This window comes from Ascidiella aspersa, chromosome 6 (assembly GCF_963924565.1).
Source record: "Ascidiella aspersa chromosome 6, kaAscAspe10.2, whole genome shotgun sequence".
NCBI lineage: Eukaryota > Metazoa > Chordata > Ascidiacea > Phlebobranchia > Ascidiidae > Ascidiella > Ascidiella aspersa.
In genome coordinates this window covers 5,465,037-5,490,071 of record NC_139452.1, presented here as the reverse complement: position 1 = coordinate 5,490,071, position 25,035 = coordinate 5,465,037, and the positions used below count along the sequence as shown (strand labels likewise).

Sequence of the window (25,035 nt, the reverse complement as noted above, 5' to 3'; positions counted from 1 at the left end):
GACCCCGCGTACACAACAAAAATGTGAAAATGTTGGACTTTTTTCATGACCCCGCGTACACGACAAAAAATGGTCAAATTTTTGACTTTTTTCATGACCCCGCGTACACAACAAAAATGGTCAAATTTTGGACTTTTTTCATGACCTCGCGTACACGACAAAAATTGGTCAAATTTTGGACTATTTTCATGATCCCGCGTACACTGCAAAAATGTGAAAATTTTGGACTTTTCATGACCCCGCGTACACGACAAAAAATGTGAAAATTTTAGACTTTTTTCATGACCCCGCGTACACGACAAAAAATTGTCAAATTTTGGACTATTTTCATGACCCCGCGTACACGACAAAAAATGGTCAAATTTTGGACTTTTTTCATGACCCCGCGTACACGACAAAAATGTGAAAATTTTAGACTTTTTTCATGACCACGCGTACACGACAAAAAATGGTCAAATTTTGGACTTTTTTCATGACCCCGCGTACACGACAAAAAATAGTCAAATTTTGGACTTTTTTCATGACCCCGGGTACACTGCAAAAATGTGAAAATTTTGGACTTTTTTCATGACCCCGCGTACACAACAAAAATGTGAAAATTTTGGACTTTTTTCATGACCCCGCGTACACAACAAAAATGTGAAAATGTTGGACTTTTTTCATGACCACGCGTACACAACAAAAAATGGTCAAATTTTGGACTTTTTTCATGACCCCGCGTGCACGACAAAAAATGGTCAAATTTTGGACTTTTTTCCTAACCCCGCGTACACGACAAAAATGTGAAAATTTTGGACTATTTTCATGACCCCGCGTACACAACAAAAATGTGAAAATGTTGGACTATTTTCATGACCCCGCGTACACAACAAAAATGTGAAAATTTTGGACTATTTTCATGACCCCGCGTACACAACAAAAATGTGAAAATGTTGGACTATTTTCATGACCACGCGTACACGAAAAAAATGTGAAAATTTTGGACTTTTTTCATGACCACGCGTACACGACAAAAAATGGTCAAATTTTGGACTTTTTTCATGACCACGCGTACACGACAAAAAATGGTCAAATTTTGGACTTTTTTCATGACCCCGCGTACACAACAAAAATGTGAAAATTTTGGACTTTTTTCATGACCCCGCGTACACAACAAAAATGTGAAAATGTTGGACTATTTTCATGACCACACGTACACGACAAAAAATGGTCAAATTTTGGACTATTTTCATGACCCCGCGTACACAACAAAAATGTGAAAATTTTGGACTTTTTTCATGACCCCGCATACACGACAAAAAATGGTCAAATTTTTGACTTTTTTTCATGACCTCGCGTACCCGACAAAAATGTGAAATTTTGGACTTTTTTCATGACCCCGCGTACACAACAAAAAATGGTCAAATTTGGGAATATTTTCATGACCCCGCGTACACGACAAAAAATGTGAAAATTTTAGACTTTTTTCATGACCCCGCGTACACGACAAAAAATTGTCAAATTTTGGACTTTTTTCATGACCATGCGTACACGACAAAAAATGGTCAAATTTTGGACTTTTTTCATGACCCCGCGTACACGACAAAAATGTGAAAATTTTGGACTTTTTTGATGACCCCGCGTATATGACAAAAAATGGTCAAATTTTGGACTTTTTTCATAACCCCCGCGTACACGAAAAAAATGTGAAAATTTTGGACTTTTTTCATGACCACGCGTACACAACAAAAAATGGTCAAATTTTGGACTTTTTTCATGACCACGCGTACACGACAAAAATGTGAAAATTTTGGACTTTTTTCATGACCACGCGTACACGACAAAAAATGGTCAAATTTTGGACTTTTTTCATGACCCCGCATACACACAAAAAATGGTCAAATTTTGGACTTTTTTCATGACCCCGCGTACACTGCAAAAATGGTCAAATTTTGGACTTTTTTCATGACCCCGGGTACACAACAAAAAATGGTCAAATTTTAGAATTTTTTCATGACCCCGCGTACACGACAAAAAATGGTCAAATTTTGGACTTTTTTTCATGACCTCGCGTACACGACAAAAATGTGAAATTTTGGACTTTTTTCATGACCCCGCGTACACAACAAAAAATGGTCAAATTTGGGCCTATTTTCATGACCCCGCGTAGACGACAAAAAATGTGAAAATTTTAGACTTTTTTCATGACCCCGCATACACGACAAAAAATTGTCAAATTTTGGACTAGTTTCATGACCCCGCGTACACGACAAAAAATGGTCAAATTTTGGACTTTTTTCATGACCCCGCGTACACTGCAAAAATGTGAAAATTTTGGACTTTTTTCATGACCCCGCGTACACAACAAAAAATGGTCAAATTTTGGACTTTTTTCATGACCACGCGTACATGACAAAAAATGGTCAAATTTTGGACTTTTTTCTTGACCGCGCGTACACGACAAAAATGTGAAAATTTTGGACTTTTTTGATGACCCCGCGTATATGACAAAAAATGGTCAAATTTTGGACTTTTTTCATGACCCCGCGTACACGACAAAAAATGGTCAAATTTTGGATTTTTTTCATGACCCCGCGTACACGACAAAAATGTGAAAATTTTGGACTTTTTTGATGACCCCGCGTATATGTCAAAAAAATGGTCAAATTTTGGACTTTTTTCATGACCCCGCGTACACGACAAAAAATAGTCAAATTTTGGACTTTTTTCATGACCCCGGGTACACTGCAAAAATGTGAAAATTTTGGACTTTTTTCATGACCCCGCGTACACAACAAAAATGTTAAAATTTTGGACTTTTTTCATGACCCCGCGTACACAACAAAAATGTGAAAATGTTGGACTTTTTTCATGACCACGCATACACGACAAAAAATGGTCAAATTTTGGACTTTTTTCATGACCCCGCGTGCACGACAAAAAATGCTCAAATTTTGGACTTTTTTCATGACCCCGCGTACACAACAAAACTGTGAAAATGTTGGACTTTTTTCATGACCACGCATACGCGACAAAAAATGTAAAAATGTTGGACTTTTTTCATGACCCCGCGTACACAACAAAAATGTGAAAATGTTGGACTTTTTTCATGACCACGCGTACACAACAAAAAATGGTCAAATTTTGGTCTTTTTTCATGACCCCCTGAAAATGTTGGACTTTTTTCATGACCACGCGTACACGACAAAAAATGGACAAATGTTGGACTTTTTTCATGACCATGCGTACACGACAAAAAATGGTCAAATTTTGGACTTTTTTCATGACCCCGCGTACACAACAAAAAATAGTAAAATTTTGGACTTTTTTCATGACCACGCGTACACGACAAAAAATGGACAAATGTTGGACTTTTTTCATGACCATGCGTACACGACAAAAAATGGTCAAATTTAGGACTTTTTTCATGACCCCGCGTACACGACAAAAAATGGTCAAATTTTTGACTTTTTTCATGACCCCGCGTACACAACAAAAATGGTCAAATTTTGGACTTTTTTCATGACCTCGCGTACACGACAAAAATTGGTCAAATTTTGGACTATTTTCATGATCCCGCGTACACTGCAAAAATGGTCAAATTTTGGACTTTTCATGACCCCGCGTACACGACAAAAAATGTGAAAATTTTAGACTTTTATCATGACCCCGCGTACACGACAAAAAATTGTCAAATTTTGGACTATTTTCATGACCCCGCGTACACGACAAAAAATGGTCAAATTTTGGACTTTTTTCATGACCCCGCGTACACGACAAAAAAGTGTCAAATTTTGGACTTTTTTCATGACCCCGGGTACACTGCAAAAATGTGAAAATTTTGGACTTTTTTCATGACCCCGCGTACACAACAAAAATGTGAAAATTTTGGACTTTTTTCATGACCCCGCGTACACAACAAAAATGTGAAAATGTTGGACTTTTTTCATGACCACGCGTACACAACAAAAAATGGTCAAATTTTGGACTTTTTTCATGACCCCGCGTACACGACAAAAAATGGTCAAATTTTGGACTTTTTTCATGACCACGCGTACATGACAAAAAATGGTCAAATTTTGGACTTTTTTCATGACCCCGCGTACACTGCAAAAATGTGAAAATTTTGGACTTTTTTCATGACCCCGCGTACACAACAAAAAATGGTCAAATTTTGGACTTTTTTCATGACCACGCGTACATGACAAAAAATGGTCAAATTTTGGACTTTTTTCTTGACCGCGCGTACACGACAAAAATGTGAAAATTTTGGACTTTTTTGATGACCCCGCGTATATGACAAAAAATGGTCAAATTTTGTACTTTTTTCATGACCCCGCGTACACGACAAAAAATGGTCAAATTTTGGATTTTTTTCATGACCCCGCGTACACGACAAAAATGTGAAAATTTTGGACTTTTTTGATGACCCCGCGTATATGACAAAAAAATGGTCAAATTTTGGACTTTTTTCATGACCCCGCGTACACGACAAAAAATAGTAAAATTTTGGACTTTTTTCATGACCCCGGGTACACTGCAAAAATGTGAAAATTTTGGACTTTTTTCATGACCCCGCGTACACAACAAAAATGTTAAAATTTTGGACTTTTTTCATGACCCCGCGTACACAACAAAAATGTGAAAATGTTGGACTTTTTTCATGACCACGCATACACAACAAAAAATGGTCAAATTTTGGACTTTTTTCATGACCCCGCGTGCACGACAAAAAATGCTCAAATTTTGGACTTTTTTCATGACCCCGCGTACACAACAAAACTGTGAAAATGTTGGACTTTTTTCATGACCACGCATACGCGACAAAAAATGTAAAAATGTTGGACTTTTTTCATGACCCCGCGTACACAACAAAAATGTGAAAATGTTGGACTTTTTTCATGACCACGCGTACACAACAAAACATGGTCAAATTTTGGTCTTTTTTCATGACCCCCTGAAAATGTTGGACTTTTTTCATGACCACGCGTACACGACAAAAAATGGACAAATGTTGGACTTTTTTCATGACCATGCGTACACGACAAAAAATGGTCAAATTTTGGACTTTTTTCATGACCCCGCGTACACAACAAAAAATAGTAAAATTTTGGACTTTTTTCATGACCACGCGTACACGACAAAAAATGGACAAATGTTGGACTTTTTTCATGACCATGCGTACACGACAAAAAATGGTCAAATTTTGGACTTTTTTCATGACCCCGCGTACACGACAAAAAATAGTAAAATTTTGGACTTTTTTCATGACCCCGCGTACACGACAAAAAATAGTAAAATTTTGGACTTTTTTCATGACCCCGCGTACACAACAAAAATGTGAAAATGTTGGACTTTTTTCATGACCCCGCGTACACGACAAAAAATGGTCAAATTTTTGACTTTTTTCATGACCCCGCGTACACAACAAAAATGGTCAAATTTTGGACTTTTTTCATGACCTCGCGTACACGACAAAAATTGGTCAAATTTTGGACTATTTTCATGATCCCGCGTACACTGCAAAAATGTGAAAATTTTGGACTTTTCATGACCCCGCGTACACGACAAAAAATGTGAAAATTTTAGACTTTTTTCATGACCCCGCGTACACGACAAAAAATTGTCAAATTTTGGACTATTTTCATGACCCCGCGTACACGACAAAAAATGGTCAAATTTTGGACTTTTTTCATGACCCCGCGTACACGACAAAAATGTGAAAATTTTAGACTTTTTTCATGACCACGCGTACACGACAAAAAATGGTCAAATTTTGGACTTTTTTCATGACCCCGCGTACACGACAAAAAATAGTCAAATTTTGGACTTTTTTCATGACCCCGGGTACACTGCAAAAATGTGAAAATTTTGGACTTTTTTCATGACCCCGCGTACACAACAAAAATGTGAAAATTTTGGACTTTTTTCATGACCCCGCGTACACAACAAAAATGTGAAAATGTTGGACTTTTTTCATGACCACGCGTACACAACAAAAAATGGTCAAATTTTGGACTTTTTTCATGACCCCGCGTGCACGACAAAAAATGGTCAAATTTTGGACTTTTTTCCTAACCCCGCGTACACGACAAAAATGTGAAAATTTTGGACTATTTTCATGACCCCGCGTACACAACAAAAATGTGAAAATGTTGGACTATTTTCATGACCCCGCGTACACAACAAAAATGTGAAAATTTTGGACTATTTTCATGACCCCGCGTACACAACAAAAATGTGAAAATGTTGGACTATTTTCATGACCACGCGTACACGAAAAAAATGTGAAAATTTTGGACTTTTTTCATGACCACGCGTACACGACAAAAAATGGTCAAATTTTGGACTTTTTTCATGACCACGCGTACACGACAAAAAATGGTCAAATTTTGGACTTTTTTCATGACCCCGCGTACACAACAAAAATGTGAAAATTTTGGACTTTTTTCATGACCCCGCGTACACAACAAAAATGTGAAAATGTTGGACTATTTTCATGACCACACGTACACGACAAAAAATGGTCAAATTTTGGACTATTTTCATGACCCCGCGTACACAACAAAAATGTGAAAATTTTGGACTTTTTTCATGACCCCGCATACACGACAAAAAATGGTCAAATTTTTGACTTTTTTTCATGACCTCGCGTACCCGACAAAAATGTGAAATTTTGGACTTTTTTCATGACCCCGCGTACACAACAAAAAATGGTCAAATTTGGGAATATTTTCATGACCCCGCGTACACGACAAAAAATGTGAAAATTTTAGACTTTTTTCATGACCCCGCGTACACGACAAAAAATTGTCAAATTTTGGACTTTTTTCATGACCATGCGTACACGACAAAAAATGGTCAAATTTTGGACTTTTTTCATGACCCCGCGTACACGACAAAAATGTGAAAATTTTGGACTTTTTTGATGACCCCGCGTATATGACAAAAAATGGTCAAATTTTGGACTTTTTTCATAACCCCCGCGTACACGAAAAAAATGTGAAAATTTTGGACTTTTTTCATGACCACGCGTACACAACAAAAAATGGTCAAATTTTGGACTTTTTTCATGACCACGCGTACACGACAAAAATGTGAAAATTTTGGACTTTTTTCATGACCACGCGTACACGACAAAAAATGGTCAAATTTTGGACTTTTTTCATGACCCCGCATACACACAAAAAATGGTCAAATTTTGGACTTTTTTCATGACCCCGCGTACACTGCAAAAATGGTCAAATTTTGGACTTTTTTCATGACCCCGGGTACACAACAAAAAATGGTCAAATTTTAGAATTTTTTCATGACCCCGCGTACACGACAAAAAATGGTCAAATTTTGGACTTTTTTTCATGACCTCGCGTACACGACAAAAATGTGAAATTTTGGACTTTTTTCATGACCCCGCGTACACAACAAAAAATGGTCAAATTTGGGCCTATTTTCATGACCCCGCGTAGACGACAAAAAATGTGAAAATTTTAGACTTTTTTCATGACCCCGCATACACGACAAAAAATTGTCAAATTTTGGACTAGTTTCATGACCCCGCGTACACGACAAAAAATGGTCAAATTTTGGACTTTTTTCATGACCCCGCGTACACTGCAAAAATGTGAAAATTTTGGACTTTTTTCATGACCCCGCGTACACAACAAAAAATGGTCAAATTTTGGACTTTTTTCATGACCACGCGTACATGACAAAAAATGGTCAAATTTTGGACTTTTTTCTTGACCGCGCGTACACGACAAAAATGTGAAAATTTTGGACTTTTTTGATGACCCCGCGTATATGACAAAAAATGGTCAAATTTTGGACTTTTTTCATGACCCCGCGTACACGACAAAAAATGGTCAAATTTTGGATTTTTTTCATGACCCCGCGTACACGACAAAAATGTGAAAATTTTGGACTTTTTTGATGACCCCGCGTATATGTCAAAAAAATGGTCAAATTTTGGACTTTTTTCATGACCCCGCGTACACGACAAAAAATAGTCAAATTTTGGACTTTTTTCATGACCCCGGGTACACTGCAAAAATGTGAAAATTTTGGACTTTTTTCATGACCCCGCGTACACAACAAAAATGTTAAAATTTTGGACTTTTTTCATGACCCCGCGTACACAACAAAAATGTGAAAATGTTGGACTTTTTTCATGACCACGCATACACGACAAAAAATGGTCAAATTTTGGACTTTTTTCATGACCCCGCGTGCACGACAAAAAATGCTCAAATTTTGGACTTTTTTCATGACCCCGCGTACACAACAAAACTGTGAAAATGTTGGACTTTTTTCATGACCACGCATACGCGACAAAAAGTGTAAAAATGTTGGACTTTTTTCATGACCCCGCGTACACAACAAAAATGTGAAAATGTTGGACTTTTTTCATGACCACGCGTACACAACAAAAAATGGTCAAATTTTGGTCTTTTTTCATGACCCCCTGAAAATGTTGGACTTTTTTCATGACCACGCGTACACGACAAAAAATGGACAAATGTTGGACTTTTTTCATGACCATGCGTACACGACAAAAAATGGTCAAATTTTGGACTTTTTTCATGACCCCGCGTACACAACAAAAAATAGTAAAATTTTGGACTTTTTTCATGACCACGCGTACACGACAAAAAATGGACAAATGTTGGACTTTTTTCATGACCATGCGTACACGACAAAAAATGGTCAAATTTAGGACTTTTTTCATGACCCCGCGTACACGACAAAAAATGGTCAAATTTTTGACTTTTTTCATGACCCCGCGTACACAACAAAAATGGTCAAATTTTGGACTTTTTTCATGACCTCGCGTACACAACAAAAATTGGTCAAATTTTGGACTATTTTCATGATCCCGCGTACACTGCAAAAATGGTCAAATTTTGGACTTTTCATGACCCCGCGTACACGACAAAAAATGTGAAAATTTTAGACTTTTATCATGACCCCGCGTACACGACAAAAAATTGTCAAATTTTGGACTATTTTCATGACCCCGCGTACACGACAAAAAATGGTCAAATTTTGGACTTTTTTCATGACCCCGCGTACACGACAAAAAAGTGTCAAATTTTGGACTTTTTTCATGACCCCGGGTACACTGCAAAAATGTGAAAATTTTGGACTTTTTTCATGACCCCGCGTACACAACAAAAATGTGAAAATTTTGGACTTTTTTCATGACCCCGCGTACACAACAAAAATGTGAAAATGTTGGACTTTTTTCATGACCACGCGTACACAACAAAAAATGGTCAAATTTTGGACTTTTTTCATGACCCCGCGTGCACGACAAAAAATGGTCAAATTTTGGACTTTTTTCCTAACCCCGCGTACACGACAAAAATGTGAAAATTTTAGACTTTTTTCATGACCACGCGTACACGACAAAAATGTGAAAATTTTAGACTTTTTTCATGACCACGCGTACACGACAAAAAATGGTCAAATTTTGGACTTTTTTCATGACCCCGCGTACACGACAAAAATGTTAAAATTTTGGACTTTTTTCATGACCCCGCGTGCACGACAAAAAATGGTCAAATTTTGGACTTTTTTCCTAACCCCGCGTACACGACAAAAATGTGAAAATTTTGGACTTTTTTCATGACCCCGCGTACACAACAAAAATGTTAAAATTTTGGACTTTTTTCATGACCCCGCGTACACAACAAAAATGTGAAAATGTTGGACTTTTTTCATGACCACGCATACACGACAAAAAATGGTCAAATTTTGGACTTTTTTCATGACCCCGCGTGCACGACAAAAAATGCTCAAATTTTGGACTTTTTTCATGACCCCGCGTACACAACAAAACTGTGAAAATGTTGGACTTTTTTCATGACCACGCATACGCGACAAAAAGTGTAAAAATGTTGGACTTTTTTCATGACCCCGCGTACAGAACAAAAATGTGAAAATGTTGGACTTTTTTCATGACCACGCGTACACAACAAAAAATGGTCAAATTTTGGTCTTTTTTCATGACCCCCTGAAAATGTTGGACTTTTTTCATGACCACGCGTACACGACAAAAAATGGACAAATGTTGGACTTTTTTCATGACCATGCGTACACGACAAAAAATGGTCAAATTTTGGACTTTTTTCATGACCCCGCGTACACAACAAAAAATAGTAAAATTTTGGACTTTTTTCATGACCACGCGTACACGACAAAAAATGGACAAATGTTGGACTTTTTTCATGACCATGCGTACACGACAAAAAATGGTCAAATTTAGGACTTTTTTCATGACCCCGCGTACACGACAAAAAATGGTCAAATTTTTGACTTTTTTCATGACCCCGCGTACACAACAAAAATGGTCAAATTTTGGACTTTTTTCATGACCTCGCGTACACGACAAAAATTGGTCAAATTTTGGACTATTTTCATGATCCCGCGTACACTGCAAAAATGGTCAAATTTTGGACTTTTCATGACCCCGCGTACACGACAAAAAATGTGAAAATTTTAGACTTTTATCATGACCCCGCGTACACGACAAAAAATTGTCAAATTTTGGACTATTTTCATGACCCCGCGTACACGACAAAAAATGGTCAAATTTTGGACTTTTTTCATGACCCCGCGTACACGACAAAAAAGTGTCAAATTTTGGACTTTTTTCATGACCCCGGGTACACTGCAAAAATGTGAAAATTTTGGACTTTTTTCATGACCCCGCGTACACAACAAAAATGTGAAAATTTTGGACTTTTTTCATGACCCCGCGTACACAACAAAAATGTGAAAATGTTGGACTTTTTTCATGACCACGCGTACACAACAAAAAATGGTCAAATTTTGGACTTTTTTCATGACCCCGCGTGCACGACAAAAAATGGTCAAATTTTGGACTTTTTTCCTAACCCCGCGTACACGACAAAAATGTGAAAATTTTAGACTTTTTTCATGACCACGCGTACACGACAAAAATGTGAAAATTTTAGACTTTTTTCATGACCACGCGTACACGACAAAAAATGGTCAAATTTTGGACTTTTTTCATGACCCCGCGTACACGACAAAAAATAGTCAAATTTTGGACTTTTTTCATGACCCCGGGTACACTGCAAAAATGTGAAAATTTTGGACTTTTTTCATGACCCCGCGTACACAACAAAAATGTGAAAATTTTGGACTTTTTTCATGACCCCGCGTACACAACAAAAATGTGAAAATGTTGGACTTTTTTCATGACCACGCGTACACAACAAAAAATGGTCAAATTTTGGACTTTTTTCATGACCCCGCGTGCACGACAAAAAATGGTCAAATTTTGGACTTTTTTCCTAACCCCGCGTACACGACAAAAATGTGAAAATTTTGGACTTTTTTGATGACCCCGCGTATATGACAAAAAATGGTCAAATTTTGGACTTTTTTCATAACCCCCGCGTACACAACAAAAATGTGAAAATTTTGGACTTTTTTCATGACCCCGCGTACACGACAAAAAATGGTCAAATTTTGGACTTTTTTCATGACCCCGCGTACACGACAAAAATGTGAAAATTTTGGACTTTTTTGATGACCCCGCGTATATGACAAAAAATGGTCAAATTTTGGACTTTTTTCATAACCCCCGCGTACACGAAAAAAATGTGAAAATTTTGGACTTTTTTCATGACCACCGCGTACACGACAAAAAATGGTCAAATTTTGGACTTTTTTCATGACCACGCGTACACGACAAAAAATGGTCAAATTTTGGACTTTTTTCATGACCCCGCGTACACAACAAAAAATGGTCAAATTTTGGACTTTTTTCATGACCCCGCGTACACTGCAAAAATGTGAAAATTTTGGACTTTTTTCATGACCCCGCGTACACGACAAAAAATGGTCAAATTTTGGACTTTTTTCATGACCACGCGTACACACAAAAAATGGTCAAATTTTGGACTTTTTTCATGACCCCGCGTACACTGCAAAAATGGTCAAATTTTGGACTTTTTTCATTACCCCGTACAAAACAAAAATGTGAAAATTTTGGACTTTTTTCATAACCCTGCGTACACGACAAAAAATGGTCAAATTTTGGACTTTTTTCATGACCCCGCGTACACTGCAAAAATGGTCAAATTTTGGACTTTTTTCATTACCCCGTACAAAACAAAAATGTGAAAATTTTGGACTTTTTTCATGACCCCGTGTACACGACAAAAAATGTGAAAATTATAGACTTTTTTCATGACCCCGCGTACACAACAAAAATTGTCAAATTTTGGACTTTTTTCATGACCCCGTGTACACGACAAAAATGTGAAAATTATGGATATTTTTATGACCCCGCGTACACGACAAAAAATTCTCAAATTTTGGACTATTTTCATGACCCAGCGTACACAACAAAAAATGTGAAAATTTTAGACTTTTTTCATGACCCCGCGTACACGACAAAAAATGGTCAAATTTTGGACTTTTTTGATGGCTATTTTTGCACATAGATTTTTCAATATATTTGGCTAGTTTTGTCTATGCCATGCACCATGGTAAATAAATTAAAAAACGCTATCAAGTTGAAAAAAATGTGGTTTTATTGCAAACTAGCACAAGGTCATTATGAATTGACTCTTCAAGGGTGCAACTAGTTATCATACCTTAAAAACCTTGAATTCGTTCCATCTAACCACTCAATCGTGCCCTCTGGTGTCCAGATCATGCTGTACGCGATCCTGGTAGCGCGCATATACGATTTCTATGTTGACGCCAACATCCACAACGTGAAAGAGGAAAGACATCGCGAACGACTTTGTTTGCTCAAGGCATTTGAAATACTTGACCAGGAAGGAACGGGAAACGTACCCTACAACCACTGGAAAGGGTGTGTTTTTTAGCTGTTTCAATATTAAAAATGGACTCTTGATGATTTTGAGGTGTCGAAATATAATTTTACATGCTTTTGTAAACCTGGAAATTTGCTTGTTGATGTTTTTTGGAGTTCCGAAATGCACTTAATCGTTTTAAAGTGGCGTGTTTGAATTGTAACCTGCTTGTTCTTGTTGTCAATAGAAAAAACATGTGTTTCATGTGGTGCGATTTTTATATAAGTCTTTAAACTTTGAATTAGGCTTTAAATGAGAAAAAGTCAAGCGTTATTAAAAGTCAAGCGTTATTAAAAGTCAAGCGTTAACTTTTTCGGAACTTCTGAGTCATCCTGCCTAGAGCCATTTTGCTTTGTTATTTAACTTTTACACTTTCGCAGTTTAATCAAAGCCCTTCGGCCTAAAGCCACCCTTTCTGAGATCCAGAAACGTTTCCGCAAATTGAAGGAGCTTTCCGCAAAAGATCGCTCCGGTGACGTCAGCACCGACCACCACTGGACCTTCAACTTGTACGAAATCTTCTATTTGCCCAGTGTGCTTCAGGTGTGCTGTTGTGTACATTGGTGTTCAATTTCTGTTCAACAGTTTTTTAACCAAATGAATTAGTTTTCTTATTAAACGTTGGGCAATTAAAATTATTATTTTTTCAATGTTATCTTTAATATTATTTTAAAGGAGTAATTGATATCTATAACTTGTTAGGAAAATCACTGTTGATATTTCCCTAAAATGAACTTAAATTTACAAAATAACTCCCAGCTGCTTTTGCTAGGATTTTTAACCTATGGCTAAGATTTTTTTAAACATATTGGATGGACTTTTACAAAAGTAAATAAATGCGATTATTGAATGCAATTAAACGTTTAAAAATTGGTTTCGTCATTCCCGTGCAGCATTTTTTTTTTTTATAAGATTATACAAAAATTAATAACAGATTTTTATCAGCTATGCAACTCGGGTTTCTTAACATACAGTTATTGATTTACTCAAACATGAGCTTCGGTATCAGAGTACAGGACCAAGTATATGAACTGTTAGCTTTAAATAAGCCTATTTTAATTTTTTTTTGTGACAAGTTTATCGTTGAGAAAACGAAAGCCCGTCGAAGTGTGAAGAGCGATTCTTCGGATCGACAAATCTTCTGCGATTGCTTGAACTACATCGGTGAGGTAAATATGAATATCTCATTGCACTCAATAACTGTTTTAAACGACGTGCTTGTGTCTCGACTCGCTCCCCTCTGAGTCTGTGTAGCCCAGTTGGTAGATTGATGGTCCCGGTATGGCCGGAGGTCGTGAGTTGAAACCTTATGGCAGGTTAATTGTATTTCTAGCTTGTCTTGCTTGAACTACAATCCTGATCAGGCTGACTGATTTCGGTAAGCTTTTTCGAAGGCATCTTGTGTACTATATAGAACAAGTTAACTTGTTATAAATACGTTTGTCGTCAAAATCGATCGCGTTTCCTAATAACGCTCTTGGTTTAAAAATAATATATCGAATGATGTTTAAATCAGTGGTTCTTAACCTGTAGGTAATTTATGTTGTTATTTTAAAACATGTCCCTATTCCGGAAAAAACTTTTAAAAACTCGCTTCTAACCCGACGCAAGTAATTGCTACGGAATTACAACTCCCCACTTATCATTGTTATTTAGCGCTTTGCCGCCCTCTGCCGGCGCTGGTACAACACGAGGTGGGCTTTTGCGGTCTCCCTGGCCCTCAACATCCTCTTCCTTGTCCCCTTCGCCATCGTATGGTACGGGATGTCGCAACGCGTGTCGCGCATTGTCTACATCACAGAGATGACCCTGCTCGCCATCATGGCTTTCGGCGTTTTTATGCAGGTGAACTTAGCTCCCGTTTCTATTAACTTTAGGGTTGAAGAAATCCTATAAACCTAATTGCAAGTGCAAAAAATTTAGAATCAACTGTCTCTTTAACAGCGTTTTTTAAACCAGGGCCGCTAGATAGTTTAAAGGGGACGCGCAATTTCTAAGCTTCTTGACCGACACAATATTTTAGGTAAACTATATATTTTTTTAAATTATTTCATGGCTTGCAAGTAGTAAATAGTTTGTTGAGTAGTGAGTTTAATGTTGTTTAATTTTTTTCCTGTTATCATTTGTCATCCATGATTAAAAACGACGCAAAATCACAAAATCGCAGAATGAAATAGATTTGTGGTTTGGTTTTCTAACTGGGAGTAATGCGCATAAAACAAAACACTAGGGAAGTTAACAATTCTTTATTCAGCGTGCTCACGTTGAGTGTTTAATAGTTATGCAAGTTCAACAACAACACTTTGTGCAAGTTTTACTTGAAAACAACCGTATGTGTCCAAAATCGCTGCGACATAAAGTTGTAATAATATGTTAAAAGACAACAGAATTTAAAAATCTAGCAAAATGCAAATTTTGAGAAAAAATTTGGGAATTTATAAGTGTAACATTGACGCCAAAATTGAAGCGTCGTTAAAACAAACACCCGATACTTTGTGTTTCATCAAAATCTTACTTCTCCTCCGCAGTTCGTGGCGCTGGGGGTGTCGTACATGATCCACCAGATGTCGCTGCACGTGCTCATGCTGTTTGTTGCGATCGTTTGTATGATCTACGTGGGAACCACTCACCTGGAGAGCTGGACACAGGGATGGGTACCGGTCATCGCCGAACTCGCAATGGTCATAAGGCTGACAGGATTCAAGAGGTAACTGTAACTGGTTGATTAGGTTAAAGACAGATCCAGGGAAAGGATTTGCCTCCTTAAATATGAAAACGTTTTTGCCACCTTTACCTACATAAATGCATAGTTTGTTTTTGCTAAGCGCGAAGTATGTTGCTCTCCTATATACTACTCTATACAACTTATGATTTTTTAGCCCTTTTTAACATTTTAATTGTTGTGCGGGGTCCATGGCACAATATTTATCAAAACTATACAATCTAAACATGATAATTGAATTTTCCCCGCTAGCATGAATGTTTTACATCTTTACAGTAAAAAAAGCGCTGAGACTATGGACCTGTGAGAATTTTGCCTCATTAAATAGATTTGTGACATAGTATTTACCGCTTTTCAACTACAACCAAGTCGTTGAAAATATAACTTCCTTAATACTTTTCTATCAGAAAATCGTCTTCGATGTTCCACTGGCTTCGCCGCTTGGCGCCAGCCCTTCTAACCCTGCTCTGCGTCACTTGTATTGCTTTCTATTCCTACGGAATATTGGGGATGGAGTGCTTCGGATGTAAGCTTATTGTAGTGATTGAAGCCTTCAACCACCTTATAAATGCAGTTGAAAAATACGGTAGATACATAATTACAGGGTTACCAATAAGTTTTTGAATATTTAAATGTCTTTGAATTGATTTGCATAGTGTTTCACAAATCTTATCATTTGTCAAAAATTTTTAATAGTCTTTGAATTGATTTTTATGTGCAGATTAATTTATGTCTTTGAAAAGGGCGGTGGGAAAATATTTTTTAACTATTTGTTATTGTGTTGAATTCGGCATTTATACTGTTTTGTTTTTGAAATAAATTCTAAACGTGGCCAGTTATCCAAAAGTAGATTTTAGCTATTTGAAAACCTAAAAATTCTCTTTTGAAAAGTATTTGAATTCATTTCGTAAAAAAATGTGGCAACCCTGAATTGGTTAGGTTTAAAAGGATACGAATGTAACGTCAAAAACTAAACCAACCGTTATTTGTCAAAATTAAAGTTTTCTGTACTGTGCAGCATTGGATTCTGAGAATAACCTGCCAACAGGAATATCACTGTGCCGCTACGGATTTGAGACGCTAGGCTGCTCTCTTCTCACCCTTTTCCAAATCAGCCTGGGTTCCAGTTGGCACAAAGTACGTCACATTTTATTTATTGGGTAATTTAGTTTGATGACTAGTGGCTTATTAAAACCGATTATTAATAGACTTGTAATTGTCATTTTCTCTTCGTATCAACGTTATTTTTAAGTGATCCTTATTTTCGCGTCTTTAACAGTGTTGCAAGCACTTGACAGCATTCATTTTCTTATATTTTTTTCGAATGCATTGTTTGTTAGGTAGACGGCGGTGCTTTGATTGCCGAGGTTGTGAGTTCGAATCTCACAGCAGACTAGTTTTTTTAACGACCAGCCCTGCCTTTGTTCAAAACTAAAGTACTTTTGATTTTAAATATCACTCCAAAGACCTGGTTTATTTAACCACAACTTTTGGAGAATTTGGACAAACTTCATTCAAGCAGAGATGACCGATTATATCAACTCGAGACGGATAGCCAGATCCAAGTGTTAGTATCGGTACTCGTCCGATAATAGAGTGATTAACTCCGATACCTAATTTAAGAAATTCAGCTATGATTTGCGATTCAACGCAGCGATTATTACCTTAAAAGGTAAATTTATAAAAACAATAGTTGGTTATAAACTGGACGTATCTGAACTTCTTAAATCTAAACAAACTGTGCCTTAAAAAACCTTGAAACCTCTAAACGTTTCAATTTTCACCTATACTGCTTGTGAGAGAATCGCAATGACGTCATTTGGTATCAGATCGGATCGCGATACTTTTTGTCTAAAATATCGGTTATCGGCATCCGAATAAAATGTCAGATATCGGACATTCCTATTTACAAAGGCTAGGCGACATCTTTTGACAAACATTTAGTATATTATTATAGATCATTTTCTTCAGCTTTTACCATTTACTACTGCCGTTTCACAGGTGATGCACTTTATAATGGAGGAGATAAGCTCGTGGACATGCGTCTACTTCGTCTTTTTCTACGCCTTCATGCAAATGCTGGTGCTCAACGTGATTTCGGCGATCGTCGTCGAACTTTCAAACAAAATCAGCAGAGATGAGACGGAGGCAAATCAGAGAGACAAGCAGGTCGGTTATGGGGCTGACTCCTGTATGCAAAATTACAATCATGTACTACACATATCAAAAGCTATCGGTGATAGGAGTGAAACATCGATAACCTATAGCAGTGGTTCACAACATGTAGAAGGCGTGGTACAAGTTGCTTATAGTAAACCATTATCTGCAGGTTTGTAAACTATAAAAAGTTTAATAAAGCGGCTGTATGAAATGAACCTACCTATAATTTGGAATTGTCAAAGCATTTGTTAAGTTACTGTAATAACAAAAATTACAATCGATACCTAAACAGATTTAATGTCGCCGGTGTTGCAAGGAGTAAAACTTGGAAAATTAGTGGTTCCAAACCTGTGGTACGCATTCCACTAATGATACGCGAGGGCTTATCACGAAGGTACGTTTGTGAGTGCGTGGCTTACTCACCGGTCATATGCAGCTTTAAAGCTATTCAAAGTGAAGGAAAAGGCCTGAGTCGTTCTGCTCTTTGTTTTTAAGTTTCCCTTCGCGATTAAGTAAGTTTAAACAAATAAGGACATCGCATGGTATCTAGTCGTTGCAACAAAATATCTAAAAAAACAACTAGCCTGCGATGAGGTTCGAACCTTGGCCATACGGGGACAGTAGCTCTACCAACCGCATCCTGTTTTACAGATATACCTGGCAGTGATACTTCTTAAAAAAAAAATTATGGGTATTGTAATAAGCTAAAAAGTCTCACGACCAGCACGTAGGACTCAACAAGAGTAAGAGTATTAGCTAATTCGCCTTTAAAATGAAATAAAATTTACGTGAACAGCAATTGAAACTGATCACAAAGTCACATTGATTTACAATGAATCAAGTTTTACCAGGGCTGCGGAGTCGATGTCAGACTCGTGACTCGAGGAGTCGGTTTGTTTTGCTGGAGTCGGTCTCGGGACTCGAGTAAGACCACGTAAAACTACTCGAGTCCTGAGTCCGACATGCGCATGCGCAGTACCAAATTTTGAAACGGTTGAGGCGGCAAAATGTAAGCTGTAAAAGTGTAATAGCAAATGGTGAAATATTTTTAAACAATGTATTGCGGGTGGATCAATTATGACACCCATATGAGTGGGTTGCAGAATATCCACCTTAATTTAGTTGCGTAAATGGGTAAAATACAGGCTGTAGAGTAGGAGCTGGACTCGGTACTCGACAAAATCTTACATTTGGCCGGAGTCTCACTCGGCTTTATTTTTTTGGCCGGAGTCGGACTCGGGTTGTTTTTAACCGATTCCGCAGCCCTACTTTAAACTGACCGCGATTGCTGTCACAAAGTCAACTTTTACGAATGTCACTTGCAACAGCACGAGACAAGGGATGACATCACGCGACACACAGACTCCAACACTCTCGGGTTTCTGAGCTTCGCAACTTCGACGTCGTCCAGAAAACGAACTTCGTCGTCGAGCACTAGCGCCGTAATGAACAGTGAGTTTGTTGCCATAAAATTCGATGCCGCAACATAATAAGCTCAGAAAATAAGTCAAGAAACAATTCCAGCTAACTTCAGACAACATTTTACTAATCCATCTACCAGTGTCGTAAACAAGTCATTTTGAAATAACTTAAGTCCCAGTCAAGCCATTTGTAAAATAACTTAAGTTCAGGTCAAGTCATTTGAAAACAGTGACTCAAGTTCACTTCAGTCAAGTCATCGACTTAAGTCATTACAACATTGCAGTCTACTAGGACTCAGTGCTAAATTTAGTCAATAACCAACCACCTTAACTTGATGCACGCTGTTCGGTAAACTATATCCTCACAGCGAGATTCGAACTCATGACCTCGAATAAAATGTTATTCTATTAATTCACTGTAAAAACAACTTATTGCGAGTATTTTTTACTCAAATTATCTAAAAATCAACCCTGCGATCTACAAAAATAGAAAAGTGAAAATCAAACCTACGATCTTGGTCATACCTGGAACGCCACTATCCTAATTATATCTACACAGGCTCAGTGTTGAAACAAGTTAATCGCCAGTCATACCACCGTTACTTTGCACTTGTTTACCTAACTTTTCTCGTGTTGATATTCGAACTCATGGCCTCGAACAGACCAAGAGTATTGTTTTATCAACTGAGCTACAAAAGCTCACTGGCGAAGTCACTTTTTCTGTTTATAGCCTGTGGTGAGAATAAAACTCAACTTTGGGATACCGGAAAAGTTGCTCTACCAGGTATAAGGTGTTGCGCTTCTGTGACTGACTTTTAAATGTCTCTTCGATTGCACTTGAAAAGCAATTTAGCGAAATATAAGTAGGACACGTATGGCGCTAAAGAGTAGTCTATCGACGGTTTTACTTCATTAAGAATGTATCGAACAAAATGCGTTGCCGCGTTAATCAAAAACATAAAGACTACGCTTTTTTGTCAATAGATGTATCTACTCTGGTACTTTAATGATACTATGTTAGGCACAATTCTAAACTTAGGCCGATTCAAGCGGTTTTAATTGCTTTATTTCGCTTCCAGCAATCTCTGCCACCGCGAGCCTCATGACCTTTAACCCCGTGAGCAGCCCTCCACCAGTTGAATCCAACGGTTCCGCATCGATGGGCGCGCAAGAAGAGCAGGTGGCAAGTCGAAAGGCTTCAAAGGGTAAAAGCTGTTTACTGCCATTCGAATACTTTCTTTTAAAATAGGGTAACATCTGCCGTGTTTAGCGACTTTTACACAACTCTCTCAAGTGACACAGACATTGCCTTTTTTTCTGACGGCCTTACTAGGGTGCTGGGACACTTTTCAAAGAGCTGAGTTGTTAAATTTGTACACGCTCAGTGAAAATAGGCAATAGAAACCTTTTATAATTGTAGCATTACTAAAAAAGCGCATTGACCCTTATTAAAGGCTTTTAAATTGCGACGTTTAAGATACTATTTTGCAAAATATCCTAAATCTAAACTAAGTCGTTTGCAATAAACTGCAAGTACCGCCCCAGTCCAAGGCATTTCCATAGCAAGTTAAGTTTATGCCAAGTTTTTAGCATCAATAATTTTAAATTTCCTGAAATACCGCATCCTAAGCTGAACAATATTTACATTGCAAACACCCAACATTTTGGGAAACAGGCCAACTTTTCAACATGTCACTAAAAATGAATCGAAGTTTAAAGTCAAGTCATTGACTTGAATTATGAAATCACATCGTAAGCGCAATTTACATATGAAGTGAATCAGGCGCTTTTTTAAGTTTTGAAATGGTTCTACGTGTAATTATAGTGGCCGATTAATTACTTGTAGCATTATCCTATCTTAGAACAACAGGGTGGTTCACTTGTATTTGTTCAATTATCCATTTTTGTGTTGGTAAACAAGCTTCGGGACATCTTTACTTTATTTCTTTATCTGTCCATACGCTTATTCGAAAGTTTGTCATTTTAAACAAAAAAAATTGCTTTTAAAGAATTCCGCCCTACCTATGGTGCACAATATGATACGCCCTACTTATGCTGACCTCATCTTGTTTTCCCTGCTTTTTAGTGTCGACAACCCACCCTTCCAAGTTGCCTTGTATTGCAGAGGAGGATGGAATTATAGAGGAAGTGGAAGAAGACGACGGTATCTTGAATAAAGTTTAATATTATTGCGTAGTTAACGATAACGTGATAGGCCTTGTTGCTACAGCTAACAGTTATTAGGCTTGGCACAGCATTCCCTAAAACTTTGTAGCTTGCCGACCCACTTGCGGAACCAAGCAACATTCTAAATACAAATAACAATCAAAGAGCTGTATTAATAGGCGATGCAAGGATTGCTGCCACTCAAATTCCCTGCCTTTATTTTACTTTTTGCCGAAAATATTTGCTTTACTTAGTTTTTGGCTATTCTCTATTATGTACAGGAGAGGGCAGTCGACAAAACATCTTTAATATAGGATAAATGCTAAATGTTTTTTGGAGTTTGGGAATTGCATTTTAACTTAATCGTTGTAAACACGTTTTAACAAATTTTATACTCCCGAAGCATGTTTTCAGTCATAGTTGAAGACGTTAAAGCTATAGTAGCGGAAATGTAGAAATAAGTTGTTGCGGACTTTTTTTCGCACGTTGAAGGCAGAAAAGAAAATGGAACGAATCCGTATTCCAAGGCTAACGGGTTCGAATCCTTGGCTGACGTATATCTCCTTATGTTTCTAGTGACGCTGACTGGCCGGAAGGAGCAAGGCAAGTTCACCCACGAGATTCTCCCCGAAATAACCTTCCTCAACGCCGCCGAGTTCGCCAGGATCAGGAAGGAGATGGGAAGATCGGGAGACAGGATGAAGATCAACAAGAGGAGGGTGAGATGGATGGGCAGGAGGATTCGTGGGAAGAGGAATTGGAAATAATGTTGAATAGAGGAGGAATAGTGGGAAGAGGGATTGAAAATAATGTTGAATAGAGGAAGAAAAGTGGGAAGAGGATTTGGAAATATTGAACTGCAAATAATGTTAAATAGAGGAGGAACAGTGGAAAGAGGAATTGGAAATGATGTTGAATAGAGGAGGTGGAATTGAAAATAATGTTGAAAAGAGGAATTGGAAGTAATGTTGAACATAGGAAGAATAGTGGGAAGAGGAATTAGAAATAACGTTGAATAAAGGGCGAATAGTGGGAATAGGAATTGGAAATAATGTTAAATAAAGGAGGTTTAGTGGGAAGAGGAATTGGAAATAATGTTGAATAGAGGAGGAATAGTGGGAAGAGAAATTTAAAATAATGTTGAATAGAGGAAGATTAGTGGGACAAGCAATTGGAAATAATGTTGAATAGAGGGAGAAAAGTTGGATGGGGAATTGGAAATAAAGTAGGAATAGTGGGAAGACGAATTGGAAATAATTTTAAATAACGAAGGAATAGTTGGAATAAGAATTGGAATTAATGTTGAATAAATACATGAATAGTTGGAAATGGAATGAAAAATAATGTTGAATAGAGAAGGACTAGTGGGAAGGGGAATTCGAAATAATGTGGAATAGAGGAGAATTAGTTGGAAGAAGAATTGGATATATTGTTAGATAGTGGGATGAGGAATTGGAAATAATGTTAAATAAAGAGAAATAGTGGGGAGAGAAATTGGAAATATCGTTGAATAAATGAGGAAAAGTTGGAAAAGGAAAGGAAAATAATGTTAAATAGAGGAAGATTTGTGTGAAGAGGAATTGGAAATAATGTTGAATATAGAAGGAATAGTGGAAAGAGGAATTGGAAATAATGTTGAATAGATGAGGATTTCTGGGAAGGGAAATTGAAAATAATTGTGAATAGAGGGGGAGAAGTTGGATGAGGAAGTGGAAATAATGTTGAATAGAGGAGGATTCGTGGAAAGAATGTTGAATAAAGGAGAAAATGGAAATAATGTTGACTAGAGGAGGATTAGTTTGAAGAGGCATTGCAAATAATGTTGAATAAGAATGATTAGTGTTAGGAGGAATAGGAAATAATGTTGATTAGAGAAGGGATAGTGGGATGGAATTGGAAATAATGTTGAATAGAGGAGGAATAGTGGGGAGAGGAATTGGAATTAATATTGAAGAGAAGGGGAATAATTGGAAAAGGAATGGAAAATAATGTTGAATAGAGGAGGAATTGGAAATAATGTTAAATAGAGGAGGAATAGTGGGAAGAGAAATTGAAAATAATGTTGAATAGATACGGAATAGTTGGAATAAGAATTGGAAATAATGTTGAATAGAGGAGGATTAGTGGTAAGAGGAATTGGAATTAATGTTGAATAGAGGAGGAATAGCGAGAAAAGGAATTGGAAATAATGTTGAATAGAGGAGGATTAGTGTGAAGAGGAATTGAAAATAATGTTGAATAGATACGGAATAGTTGGAATAAGAATTGGAAATAATGTTGAATAAATACATGAATAGTTGGAAAAGGAATGGAAAATAATGTTGAAAAGAGAAGGAATAGTGGGAGAGAAATTGGAAATATTGTTGAATAAATGAGGAATAGTTGGAAAATAATGTTAAATAGATTTAGTTCAACTTTCTAAATCGTTCCGATACAATCAAACTCCCAATTAATTTCACCAACTATAAGTGCGCTTGCGATCCGATAATTTAATGCACCCCCAATAAAAGCCATAAATTAGTGAAAACTAATGCGCCAGAGCTTACCCTCCAAAAAATCATCCAGAGACTAATACATACTGGAATTTCATTTGTAAACTTACAGCATTCTTTTCTTTATTTCTAGATTCAGAAGCCGAGGACGGCATCTCAAACTGCGACAAACCACATGGCTGAAAGTGAAATCTAACTTAAACCTTGAACATTCAATTTATTGACGTTTTAATAAAATCGCAACGTTGCTATGTCGAAGTGATTTTTATCAGTAAATTATTAAGGCAGCTAAAAAAAAGTTACAAAAATATTAAGAAAAAAGTTCTTCTACTGGCGTGACAAAGTAAATTATTTAAAGCAGCTACAAAAAAGTTACAAAAATATTAAGAAAAAAGTCATTGTATCGACGTGACAACCAAATTTTAAGCTGCGCTGCCCCGCAAAATTTGGGGGTAGTTAGCCAAGGTATACATTTTCTGTGATCGTTTTCTTTGGTAAAAACTATGCTAAAAACGTTTGTTTCCGTCTTACCAAGTCCGTCCTCTAAAAAGCTTATTTATTAGAGAAATAGCCTACATACCGATACCCCAAAACTTTTCTTTGATTTGTTTCTGCAAGCAAAAAATGATATGGGCCGAAAATTTCGCGCTTTTACTTATGACGTAGATGCAAAAATGGTAGTTTACGATCTTATGCTAAAGAAAATACAATTTTGGTATTTTTTTGATCATTTTTACAATCAAATATATATTTATAGTTTATTTTTATTTTTCTATTATATCCAGTAAACAAAAGCTTAAACTGGGTAGTTTTTTTCCTGTTCTTAACACTAGGCATTGAATGAAAATTGTTTTCGTTTAAATCCTTTTATAATTTTCCCCTATTATTTATTTATTGATCTATTGGTTTGTGTGAAAAGAATCACAATATTTTAAAATGTTATATGGTTATATTGCTAAAATGCGCACATCACACACATTAACTATAAAAAGGATACATTTTAAACGACAATATTTAAAGCAAGCTTACTCATAAACAGAAACATAAAGCGATGGTGAATACATTAAACATAAAGAAGATGTTCACTATAGAAAGTATGTGAGGCGTAATTCAGTCACTTTTTGTGTGTTTATATTGTTTCCCTTAATTTAAAAGACCCATAATTAATATATCATTTGTATTTCTAGACTTAAAGTAGACTTTCTGCTGTGAAATTTCCTTCTTTTCTGCTAAAGGCAGGA

General features: G+C 36.9%; 1 protein-coding gene across 1 annotated transcript in view; it reads left to right on the top strand.

Annotated features, from left to right (window-relative positions):
• The window catches only part of LOC146139324 (uncharacterized), a 51,752-nt gene extending 27,762 nt beyond the window's left edge, over nt 1-23,990 (top strand). The window contains exons 9-21 of the mRNA XM_083392402.1: nt 12,666-12,832; nt 13,214-13,376; nt 13,910-14,002; nt 14,490-14,678; nt 15,362-15,540; nt 15,963-16,081; nt 16,574-16,692; nt 17,557-17,724; nt 19,044-19,167; nt 20,216-20,341; nt 21,223-21,300; nt 21,879-22,021; nt 23,928-23,990. Of these exons, the coding sequence (XP_083248528.1) occupies nt 12,666-12,832; nt 13,214-13,376; nt 13,910-14,002; nt 14,490-14,678; nt 15,362-15,540; nt 15,963-16,081; nt 16,574-16,692; nt 17,557-17,724; nt 19,044-19,167; nt 20,216-20,341; nt 21,223-21,300; nt 21,879-22,021; nt 23,928-23,990 (1,731 nt within the window). The remainder of the gene's footprint in view (nt 1-12,665; nt 12,833-13,213; nt 13,377-13,909; nt 14,003-14,489; nt 14,679-15,361; nt 15,541-15,962; nt 16,082-16,573; nt 16,693-17,556; nt 17,725-19,043; nt 19,168-20,215; nt 20,342-21,222; nt 21,301-21,878; nt 22,022-23,927) is intronic.
• The last annotated feature ends 1,045 nt before the right edge of the window (nt 23,991-25,035 follow it).